At 38.1% G+C, this 12,222-nt stretch overlaps 1 protein-coding gene across 2 annotated transcripts in view; it reads left to right on the top strand.

Annotated features, from left to right (window-relative positions):
- Positions 1–12,222, top strand: part of LYRM4 (LYR motif containing 4) — an 86,469-nt gene extending 74,247 nt beyond the window's left edge. For both annotated transcript variants that reach the window (XM_069008183.1, XM_069008182.1), the window contains one exon: positions 10,802–12,222. In XM_069008183.1, the coding sequence (XP_068864284.1) occupies positions 10,802–10,958 (157 nt within the window). In that variant the 3' untranslated portion in view covers positions 10,959–12,222. The remainder of the gene's footprint in view (positions 1–10,801) is intronic.

Genomic DNA, 12,222 nt, shown 5'->3' on the forward strand with positions numbered 1-12,222 from the left:
AACCCAGTAATTTATCTTAGCCAAAAAAAGAAAAAAATGCTGCTTTAGTTTAGTCCAATTAAACAAGTTAATGTAAGCTATATCCTATATCCACACAAACACAGATATCTCCTGCTCAAAAGCTGCAGGGTTTGCAAATAATTATTTTCTCCCTCATTATTTCTTCTTACTGTTTGTAAAAAGGGCTGGGTGGAGGAGCACTGGGAAGTTAACCCATTTGTGTGTGGAACTGGCTGAGTGTGAGCTGTCTGGCTGAAGAGCAGTGTGATGGCAGGACACCCACCTCAACTTGGGCATGTTCGAGCACAAGGGCTTGGCTTCAGCTTGGTATGGTGCTGCAGGGGATGTTTGCCTTGGCACTGAGAGGCAAGGGTAGCAATTCCTGCCCCAGGGGAGAAGCTGTAAGAAGTCAGAATTCTACTCACCCTTACCTGCAGTAACTTCAAGAGGAACAGAGTGGTTCGCTGTGTTTGCAGTTATGGCTCCGCAGAGGTTGCTTAATAAAGTAGATCAAAGTCATGTTTTTTGACTGGGGTGTCGGTTTGGAAACTGAGCTGGACCTGAGAAGTGATTTCAGGGTGTCCCTGGCACAATGGTAGCAAGTGAGAACTTACAGGCCCAAACATTGACTGAAATTCAACAAATCCATCCTCAGTCCTAAAAAATTAATGTCCTTTCTTCTCATTGGCTTCCTACTCAGGTTTTTAAAGACTGTAGACAGTCCAGGCAATGGGGTTTTTTGTATGGCTTTCACTGGAACTCTTCCAAAAGAGAGGAGGAAAAGAAAAATGCTCTCTGAAGCTTGGAGGTTTGGAGATAGTAAACCAAGAATGATGGCTGAGCAAGAAAAAAGAAATCTTTGGATATCCTCCATCACAGAAGTAAGATAAACAAGGACATTATCCTTATGATTTTGTCAGGAACAGATGACTGTAGTTTAGTAATCTGTAAGAATTTTGCCAAAAAAAAGAAGTCTTTTTAATGAAGAAAAATAAGAATTTATTCCTGTCCTGATACACTTAAAGATCTCCTAAACATTGCAGTACAGACTTGACATGGAATTATTTGCCTCAATGGGGTGCTTCTTTCTGGGTGACAGATTGAATCAAAGACATCCAATACAAAATTTATCTTCGTAAATACAGCTATATTTTCTAAAGATAAATTCAATTTGTAACTCCTGCTCTTTCAAATTTAATTTTGTAATTTGAATGGGCACAGAGAAAAGCCCAGCCTGTAATCACATCTGAGGTGTATATAAGGTAACATCAATGTGGAGGAAGAGATGTACTGGAACCTTAAAGTAAATTGTTCCTCATATAAAATTAATTTTAATCCTTGGCTATAGCCTTCTCGGAGGACAGGGAAACATGAATTTTCTGTCTCTTGCGTCTTGGAAAATTGTATATGTTACAGAATTTACTTTTTTTTTCCTGAAACAAAAAATGTCTTGTTACTTTAAATGGTAATGAAGTACCTGTCAGTTTTACAAAATGCAGTGTACCTGGTACCATCCTGTAACCAGCACCAAGAATTTTGGTAAGGACATTTTGGAATCTTGAAGCAGACATACCACCACCAGATAATTAAACTATGGCTAACATCCATTCACATCCAAAATTCAGTGGGTCACTCTGTCTTTCATGTCCCTAAACAAGCTTCAGTAGCAGATTAAAAGGCTTTTTTTAAAAACATTCTTCTGGCTCAAAGGACATTAACAAAACAGAAAAGTTAAATTGCTAGGTTAAACAATATTACAGTTCTGAGTCACCTGAACTTTTCCCCTTTATGTTTGGTGTTTTGGATAAGATCAGAATAAATAAAGAAAACAAATCCAAGTTTATTTAGTTAATATGGTATTCCCTTACCAAATGTACACAGTGTGTTACACTTGAAAGGGAAAATAATTGATGCATATTTCTGTAATAGGTGATTGTGCCAACTGACTTAATTGATGCCGTTTTCCTGCTAGTTACAGATAATTCTTTTGTTTAAGTGAGTAATCAAAGATCTGAGCTGTGAGAGTAATTATACATCTCTGTACTTCTGCTACCTGTATATACTTTATAAAATATTGGGCAGGATGCTGCAGAGAGAGGTAGCTCCCACAGGAGAGTCCTCAAGCATAATACATGTTGGTGTACTTGTTATCCATTTGTCTCGTGGAGTTATTACTGCAGGTGTTCGTGCAGCCTCACACTTTGGTACTGCAGATACCGAGAAAGCTTCTTGTTCAGAAAAATTGAAGTGAAAGTGTAGCAAATGTGCACAGGTGACTACTGTGCTGTGTAAGATATTACAGGGATGAACTTTGAATGGACATGAGCATGGGCCCAGCTGGGATCAGAACAGCTGCTGGCTTCGAAAGCAGTGGTGACCAAGGTTTTCCGTGCTGCCAAACCAAATGCATTTTGTAGAGCCATCAGCACTGCCATGTGCCACAGAATTTTCTTCACTGAAGAATGAGTGGCTTTAGCTGTTCCCACACTCCTGGGCTGCTTTTGATCTGTGTGAGCTCCAACGTATTCTCCAGCATTTTTCTTGTATGCATCTTCCCAGAACTACATCCAGCCAGTCCTGCTTTTCAGTTCTTGCTGTCTTGGTACCTGCTGTCTTAAAATGTCGTACCTCCTGAAGTTCAGCATTTCTCAATGCACATACTTTATGTACTTTTCCCCTTGCACTTCCTTTATGTACTGTTCACTTAAAAATGTGAAGACAAAGCTTTTCAAGGCTTTAAACAATCATCATTTAGACAAGCAAATCTCAGTTAAAAACAGAGAAAGTCCGTGTACTGTTCGCTTATCTGGAACTTTCTCTAAGTTCCAGTGGTTTGGGACAAAATCAGGTATTTTCAGGAACTGGGAGGGAGGACAAATGTAGAAGGTGATAGGCATTACTAAAAAAAAAAAGGAAAGGGGGCACAGGTGGATGAGTAATTTTCTGAAAGACATTGATCTACAAACATGCCATATACGTCATTGTGTGACTGTTTTGCAGCTCTCCCCAGCAGCCAAGTTCCCCAGTTTACATGAGAAATAAGACTAAAGTTGGTTCTTTCAGCACATTGCATTTCTGCCATCTGACTTTAAATACAAATGTTGTGAAAGGTTGTCTTTTAATTATGATTGTTGTCATAATGTTGTGGCAGCTCATTTTAGTACCGCAGTAGTTCACAGTATGAAGGTTTACTAGGGCCACAGAATTACTTGATCACACTACTCAGTAAGCATATTTAATATCTGCTTATGCCTGTCTATAATGACTACATTTTCTTCAGTGTTCCACTCCAAAAGTCTCTTAGAAGTAGTGATCCAAGAAGACACTGAAGAGTGAAATATTTTCCTTTTATAATGACAATTTAGTTTTTGTATGTATTGTGGAGTTAGTGTATCTGCAATACACAAACATTACAGTACTTTCGTGGACCTAGTGCAGAATGTGTTTTTTGTGACAGTGGCTGTTGTATTATACTACTGACAAAAGTAAGGCAGGCACTCACATTGGCATTGATGAATTCTGCTTATGTAGTTGCTGCAAAACATAGGGTCCTCTGTGAATGGTCTGGGTATTTACATACCAAATGTCTCAGCATTACTAGACTACCTGTTATACCACACTCAGCACAATGTTATCCAGATCTTTGTCTCTATATTTTCAAGTAATAATGTTTTCTATTCCTTTCCTTGCCACATTCAGCATCTTAACTGAGTGATTTTTCTCTTCTGCATGCTATGTTGAGAAAAGATATTAAGTTTTTCCCCTTTACCCACATGGGATTGACTCTTTAGAAGACCTGCTTCTTCTGTGTTTGGCTTTTTGAAGAGTTTGAGCTGCTCTATGAAGGTTGAGGCTTTCTATGCAAATACGAGAGAAAAAGCAAGATGCTGAAATAACATTAGCAGGTAACAAATAGGGAGGGAGGAGAGGTGGGAGCCTGGAGATTGCCTGGATGCTGAAAGCATGAAAAGATCACGCCCAGTCAGAGCATTACTTCTGCAGACCTGCTTCTTCTTTGGATGTGTGTTGTTTCAAACCTTCACCTGGCTGTTTAAGCCCAAAATCAGTCACTGCTTGTTTTCCTGCAGCCCACTGCGTGACACCTTTGTAAGGTAACCTTTGCAATAGCAGAGGGATTATTCTTCCCCTTTGCAGCCCTCTGCTCTTGGGCCCTGCATGCTTTTGAGATGTCATTTTGCTTGTCACGCTCTTTTTTATCTTTAGGCTGAGCGGCTTGCAGGAAACGAGAGGAGTGAAACTGTGTGACTTTACTGAAGGACCACATCATCTGGTCCACTTGGCTTTCACAGAATCATAGAACAACCCAGGTTGGAAGGGGCTTGAAAGATTCCCAACATTTTCCTTTCTCTGTTGAGGACCCTTGTTACTTCAAGCTACATCAAGTGTAGCTATTTGGAGCAAAGGCCATGTCTGTCATGCCCATGTTGTCTCTAAGGACAGTAGCATGTTTGTGTAATTTTAACAAAAAGGGGCTCTCTTAACTGAGAAATAGTAAGCGTTTAGAAAGAAGAATCCCTTGCTCTTTTGGATCACCATATACAAAATACACATTAATATATATGCTTACAGTATTTTATGTGTAAATCATTGCTGGAATAGATAAGATTCTCTGCTCTTCTCACTGAAAAGTATCTCTTCAGGGAAACCCACAGAATAAATTAATGAGAGTGTTAAATAAATACATCATCCTGCTTCTGATAGGCCAAAGGAAGATGTTCAAGATAAAGTGCTTATGGTTCTAACAAAATTACATAATTTATCATTATTAAGAGAAATAGCTTTCAAATACGTTCTTGCCTATTAGCTGTCTAACTTTACTTCACACCTTCATATGTAGTGATATCCAGACAAAGGGTAGCAATAAATTAGTATTTCTTGCCTTTTCAAAAGCTTCATGTAGCAAAAGCTTTGTGGCACAAAGAAACAAAGAAAACAGCATTTGCGAAGCACAGGCAGAAGTAAAATACACAATAGTTCAAACTTCTCAGCTCTGTGCTTTCCTTCACTTCCTTTCCCATTCTGTGTAGACAAATGGAATCAATTAAAATAAGGGAAATGTCTCCAAAATAATTTTTTTCCACATTGATTCCAGCTCTGAAGAACTGGAATAACCTATGTGTTTAAGAAGCCAAATGCAGTTTTTCAACATTCTTTCCTGAGTAAAAATAAATAAGGCTGCTGCTGCAGCATTTAATACCAACACAAAGATTTGGCAAGGAACTGAAGTTATTGATGAGGTTTTGGTTTCATTTGAGTTGTATTAATTACTGTGTACCACAGCAGAGTGTTTATTTTTTGCAGTAAAAATAATTTCAAAAATTTTAGCCATATTCTTTTAAAAACAAACAAAAAACATTAAACTGACCTTAGTAAATATGAAAAATATTTATTATGAAGTGTGCTGTGTTTAGCATACCCAGTTTTGGGAATGGGAGAGAAAAGGTAATGCTTCTTGAAAACAAGAACCTCTTCACTTAAATTTGCAATAGGATTGCAAACTGGTTGGCATCATCCAACAGGAAGGACTCTAGGTAAACAACTTATAAGACTGTTGCCAGCTCCTACAAGTAACCATTATTCTTGTACATTTCTGTTCTATTAAAATGCCCTAGGGTATATCACCGGGTCCCACAGCCGTAGGGAGGAGGAGAGAAGATCCAGCAGGCAGGAATTGTGCAGCAAGATTGATTTATTTAATTATTTTACAAACTCTTTTATAGACTTTTTTCTTCATAGTCTAATTGGACAAGGGATCAGCCACCCCTTGGGGGTGATTGGCTAAAATCCTAAAACATCCATTGTCAAAATATTTTTCTACTGTACTATAAACAAGACTTCTCAAGGTTGCAGGTGTTTCATTGTTTATAGAACTCTGCTACCTCTTCTGTGAGAGAGAAAAGTCTCACGGACTTAGAAAATAGCAAGAAAATCCTTGCTAGCAGCATTTTTGTATCCACACTGTTCTTGTCAGCATTCACTTAAGGTAGATTTTATAGTCACAGTGTTAGAAAATATGACCGTGGAACTTCTTCATATAGTGTTAGAGGGCCAGATTAGCAGCAGTAAATGCAGTGTGACTGTGGTGTCATCAGGGATTTTCCTTCCTAGTTAAGGTTCAGCAGTGTGCCCATGAAATACACCAGTAAACTTTTCAGGTGCAACAGGAAAAAACAACCTGATTTAATATATATATGTATATGTGTGTGTGTATATGGTATATATTAATACACAGGACTTCTTCCTTTTTCTCCATAATAAAAAACCATGAAAATGTATATGTTTATGTGTGATCCCTGGCTGTAATAAGGTAACCATGTCTTGCCTGCAAATTTGTAACAAAAGAGAGAAGAAGGCTATGTTTATTTTCTAGAGATTGGTATTTTTCATATATTTATGCATGTGTGTATAACAACCTATATATATTTCAGATATGTAAATGTGTTTTATATGTAAAACTATCTGTTATACATCAACTTTAGTTATGATCAGCATTTCTTCAAGAAAAACAGGAAACCATTGTTACTTCTCCAGTGATGACCCTCTTGGGAGATCATTTTTTTTAAAACTGAGACCTAAAGAAATTGCTGTCTTACAACGTTTTCATATTGTTATGCTGTGGTGGCACTTTTATATGTTTAGGCCTTGCCTTGTCCAGTAAGTTGATTCCGTATAAGGTGAGAGTGTTGCACCCTCTCCCGTTAGGCCACTCCTACTTTTGTCTGCCATCAAAAAATAAAAAGTGGCATGAAAAAAAAAAAATAGTTAGTTTGCTTTTGAGGGCAGAAAGGCTGCTGCCTAGCTACTTACCTGAGTAATTTTAGGGCACTCACCCTGAAATTTATCAGTGAGACGTCACACAAGCAAGTGGCTAGTAGTTTGGAGATTGGCATGTTTGGTAGGATGATAAGGATGAGTAATTTAGTGACAGTGAGAAAAAAGTGTCTTCATCAGGGCCCAGCAGGATTTGTTAGAGGTCATGGGTTATATGCCACACAATTACAATTCTGTAAAGTACGTGGGAAGAAGAGATGTCTGGCCACCTTTGCGCTGCAGAGCCTAAGGAAGAAAAAATGTGGTGATTATTGAAGAAGACAGACATTTATACAGAGCTGTCAAGGAAAGATACCATCATACTTTTCAGAGCAGAACTATGTACTCTGAGTGAGGCAAATTTGAAAAAAAATTTTAAACCTGGTCACCTTATTTTCAGCCCTGCAGAAATATGAGCAGTCACTTCTATCTCAACTCTGAGCTGCAAAGTAAAGTCTTTGTGTGGATAAAAAACACAAGACGTGCCACATACCTTCAGAAACTGAAGATGATAATCTAGCAGTATTTTGCAAGTAGTGGCAATGGGTCTGCAGGATCTACTCCACCAGCTGTGTCAAGATGGGAAGACAGCCCCTAGGATTCAGGCTGCCTCATAGGCCAGCACTGTCCCACTGCAATTGCATTTGTCACATGGCTTGGCATGGAAGCCACACATAACCTGCTCACTAGCCACAGGTGTCCCTGAGAGTCAGGCACTGGCCATACAGAGACCTTTGGAGAGGACAGAGTTCAGAGTTCTCAATGTGACTGGATTTTTTGAAGTTTTAGGGTAACAGCATATTCTTTCAGTGTCTGCAGAACATTCAGATTTTGCTTCTGTAATTTTTCTTACTTAATTCTACAATTTAGCTCTTACTGCACCTCTTCTTACACATCTCTGATGCTCTGTTATATAGGGAAAACCTCTCCTGCTTGCTTTTTTTCCCCCAATAACAATGAAAGATTCCATGAAGTGGCTTATTCCTTTGATTGCTTCCTGCCAGCAATGCAAAGGATTGGTACTGTTTCCATATGAACACACAAACACCTAATAACCAGAGAATGGTTGGGTTAAAGGATGGACCAGTGCTTACTCTTCAGTGATTTCTTTTTCTGCATTTGTTGTCTCACTTATATGTGCTGATAAACCCCATTCTGAAGCCCTAAGCCTTCTCCTGGATTCAGACAGAAGGCAATAGTAAGGTTTTCAAGTTCACAAGAAACAGCTGACCATATAGACCTGTACTAAATCTTTGAACAAGGACAAATTGTCAGGTTTTGAGGGCTGGACCTGTCAGAACCAAAGTACGTAGTTTTGCAGGCAGAATTTAAACATCAAATAATTCAGAAGGACCTAAAAAGCAACTTTTATACTTCTATTCTTTTATGTCTTCCCCTGATGACCAAGTGGTTCTTTATTGCACATTCTTTCCAGGGGAATTTAATTGCAATATGTTACTGCAAGAGGTCAATAAAATTTTGGGTAACCAATTTGCTGAGCAAATCATAGCACCTTTTTCCCCAAAAGTTTCCTGTGGTCAATGAAAATCGCCTGGCACTGACCTATGCACTGGCTTCCAGCCACCTACCAGAAGAGTAAATGTGGTGTATAAGCTACAAACATGCATGATGAAAAAAGAGCACAATAGGTAGCCACTTAAGTCTCTAATTTGGGAGAATGATCTACAGTGAGTACTTGCTGCTGAAGTGCTTTCTTTAGACTCGGCGTGGTGAGGACACTGTAAGAAGGCTGTTGTGTTTCGGAGGGTTAATGAGTGTCAGTGTGTAAATACTGGTGCAGTCCTCCTGCTGAGGCAGGGGATGTTTATAGATGGGAATTTTTCAACAGCTATAAATGGAAGGTCTGTTTGTTTTGTCTCAAACACATGGGAAAGTCTTGATCATAACTTAAGAAATTCAAGGCTAATGGCTTAAGAAAAAATGCTTATGTTTCAAAGTTCAGCTTACAATGCCATAGCATAGGTTCTGGAAGGGAGGCAGCAGAGCAGGCAAGCTGCAGCAGCTCAGCAAAGGCTAACAGCACAGCACTGGTGGCTCTGCACTTGTGAAATGCCTGTACGCCTGTGGTTTGCTAAGGAAGCCACTCACACATAAATCTGTGCTTTTATTGCATTCGAGTCAAGAGGTGCAGCAGTAGATAACATCATCTGTTGGCACAGGGACAGCAAACAGCAGCTCGTACCTTCCTCCTGCAAAGTCATCTGCCCCGGCTGAATATGATTGACTGAGAAGTCACGTACTCAGTCTCATCTATCTCCCCAGTTGGGGGAGAAAAAAAAAATGCAATTCAGGTTTCAGCATTTTTATAATCCCTCTGAGCCTCCCATTAAATTTGCTCTACTGTGTGGGAAAGGATTAAAGATTCTTTGGGCTCCAAAACACAGTATACAAAAATTAAGTACTACAGCATGGTTTGTGGTAAGGCAGCAACTAAAGTGTATAGCCTGCCACATAACCCAGAGCAGCAAGTTCTCTTTGACAAGTAACACTTGTTGACAGCTTAAAATTTCTGTTGGTAACACATGCCACAGTTGTGTATGGCCTTTGTTTTAAATATTCTGTATGCAACATATTTCATAAGTAACTTCAAAAATAATCAGAGTTGTTCATATGCTGTTACAAACTTAGCTCGGAGTGCCAAAAGAAGGGAATGTTTGCTGGCAAGGAAAACTTCTGTTCCTTTACGAACAGCTTCATAAGTGCTCCCTTGTAATAAATATTTCAAGATTAAAATCAATGTGTTACAAGTTTCAGACAAGGCTGTTTATCAAGATGAAATAGTTCATTTCCTAAAAGGCAATATTATTCACATTTTATGTGAGTGTTAGCATAGATGAGAAATTTTTATTCAAGAGTGGCCAGGATTTTTTCCTCACAAAAAATGGTAAACAGAAAATGCCAAAAACATTCTTTCCCTAATTTTTTACTACTTTGAGAGTCTGACTTGCTGTTAGGCTTAATTTGCATAGTTTTAAATTCTACTAAATATACCATGCTTAGTGTAATTAAGCCTCTAGCCTTTTTTGTCCTAATTCAACACTTCAATGTATGAACCTTTTTTTTTGTGAAAAGGACACAGAGCTACTGTGTACCCAGGCCTGAAGGAGAAAGTGGGGCAAGAAAGGGCATAACAGATATTAAAAAGTAGACTCCAAAATCCATACTTTTAAAAATAAATGTTGTCTTCTGCTTTCATTACCCTACTTGCATGAAACTTCTTCCTTCCCTATCTCAGCTGCTAAGCCAAGAGCTGTGTGTGACGACCGCCAGCTGCACATCCAGCCACAATTTACTGATGTTATAGGGCAGACTAGAAAGTGCTAAAGAACAAGAGGAATCAAAGCATCAATGTTGCATTTTTGTAATTTTTCATTTCCTCGTTGCACTAGAAAGCACAAATATAGGAGGTCTGAATACCATGTTGTGAACAAGAGGTAGTTCCAGTGTGTGTAAAATGCTACTGCTGAACTAACAACTGTTGAACTGTTTTCACCATTCGTAAGGCAAATTAAATTAGGATTCCAAAGGAACTGGAAAATAATTCCATGCCATGCAATTTATATCTAGGCTCTCCACCCAAAAAGCATAAGAAATATCTGCTGATTCTATCCATCTTTTTATTTTTCATTATATTCATCTTTTAATTTTTCTAAACATAGAGCCTGCTTGCTTTTTCTCTGTAGTAACTTAATTTTTGAGACTTTAAAGGGTATTCCTCAATGTCATTATTTCAAGATTTTATATATGCAAGTATTTTATGTATTGGTTATTTTTCTTAAGGTCTAGACAAGTGTATTATTTACAAAAAGAAATGTTTCTAGAAAGAAAAATGTAATTATGGAAAAGCTTAATATATGGGCTATTCAGTTCTTGGGATTTTTTGTGCAGCCTAAATTATAACCTGTTTACTTTCCGGTTTCAGCTTTCTGATATTTTGGTTTGATTTCAGGTTACAATTGGCCAGCTGTACTCCACAGAAAAATTGGTCATTGAGAGTCCAGGAAACACATAGCCAAGAGAAGCCTCTGATCCTGAAGCAACACTGGACCATCTTCAGCATCCTACAGTGCCACATACAGAGGCATAAACTCACTGCACATGTCTGAGCTTGTCTGTTCAGCAAAAGAAATGCCTGAGAGACTCAGTTTTTGGCAACCAAAGTACGATTTTCTAATGGGTCACGTGTTCTAAGATGAATGGCTGTGATTTATAATAGTATGTAAGGTAGTCTTGAAATCTGTTTGCTTGTACGTCCCATGTGATGGAATAGATCCTGCCCTATTTCAGCAATAAAACTACATTAAATTACCTGTAACCAGATACATTATTCTGCTGCTGACCTTGTCTCTCACTGACCACAAAAAATGTGTTAGATTTAGAACCCCTCACCCAGTTACTAAGTTTGTATTGATCCTGTTGTATTTAAAAATATACAGCATCTGAATTAAATGACTAAATACGTATTTTATTTTAAGTATTAAAACCAGAGATGGATATCATAGGCTGCATTGTGTGGCTTCCTTGAAGAGCATCCCTTGACATTTCAGGAGGTGACATAAAAATTTCACTAGTTCTTCCTTCAGTTTCCAAGAGTTAATAACCAGTCTTGTCCTACTTTTGCAATTAACTAATCAGAATAGCAGAATGTAAGACTTGAATTACTGAGGCTTGGGAGCTTTCAAATGTTTTTTCACCACCATGTCCTTTAATTTGTTGAGGTGCAGCTATTAGCAGAAAGCTCCACATCAATTTATGAAAGATTTCCCTTTTTCACAAGGATCATGAATTTTGGCAGAAGAAAAGGAACCTAACTGGAATAGTAACTCAAGTGCTGTAAGTCCTAAAGTGGCAACAAGCTTTGCCTAGAAAAAGTGGAACACTCAGTATAGCATTTTATTGGTTATTCTTAAATCTGTAGAATGTTGAACACTTTTAAGACCACAGATTAATAAAAAAAGCAAGCAAAATTTTTGATCAGGTTCTGCTCAAGTCCTTGCTGTGCTTGAGGTTTATTTCTATTAGAAATCTGCAGAAAAATTAAGCAGTGCAAAGCTATTTAATGGCATACAGAAAAAAAAAAAAGTTTCCTTTTATTTCAGTGAATTGTTGTGGGGTTTTTTGAGTAGAGAAACAGAAGCTCAAAACTAGTTCCATGGCACTGTTGCCTTTGAAAACCGCTTATTTTTCTTGCTTCACAAAATTCATCTTTGTTTATGTTCTTCTGTGTTGTTCATTCATTATTAAAATGTCTAATTTAGAACAAACTCCCATTCCCCACTGCCATTTAAAGTGTATTTTACCATTTTGTACAGTTAGACTGAGATGTCTAGTAATGTATTTCATATGGACAATACAGTGTACAGAATAAAA

This window comes from Aphelocoma coerulescens, chromosome 2 (assembly GCF_041296385.1).
Source record: "Aphelocoma coerulescens isolate FSJ_1873_10779 chromosome 2, UR_Acoe_1.0, whole genome shotgun sequence".
NCBI lineage: Eukaryota > Metazoa > Chordata > Aves > Passeriformes > Corvidae > Aphelocoma > Aphelocoma coerulescens.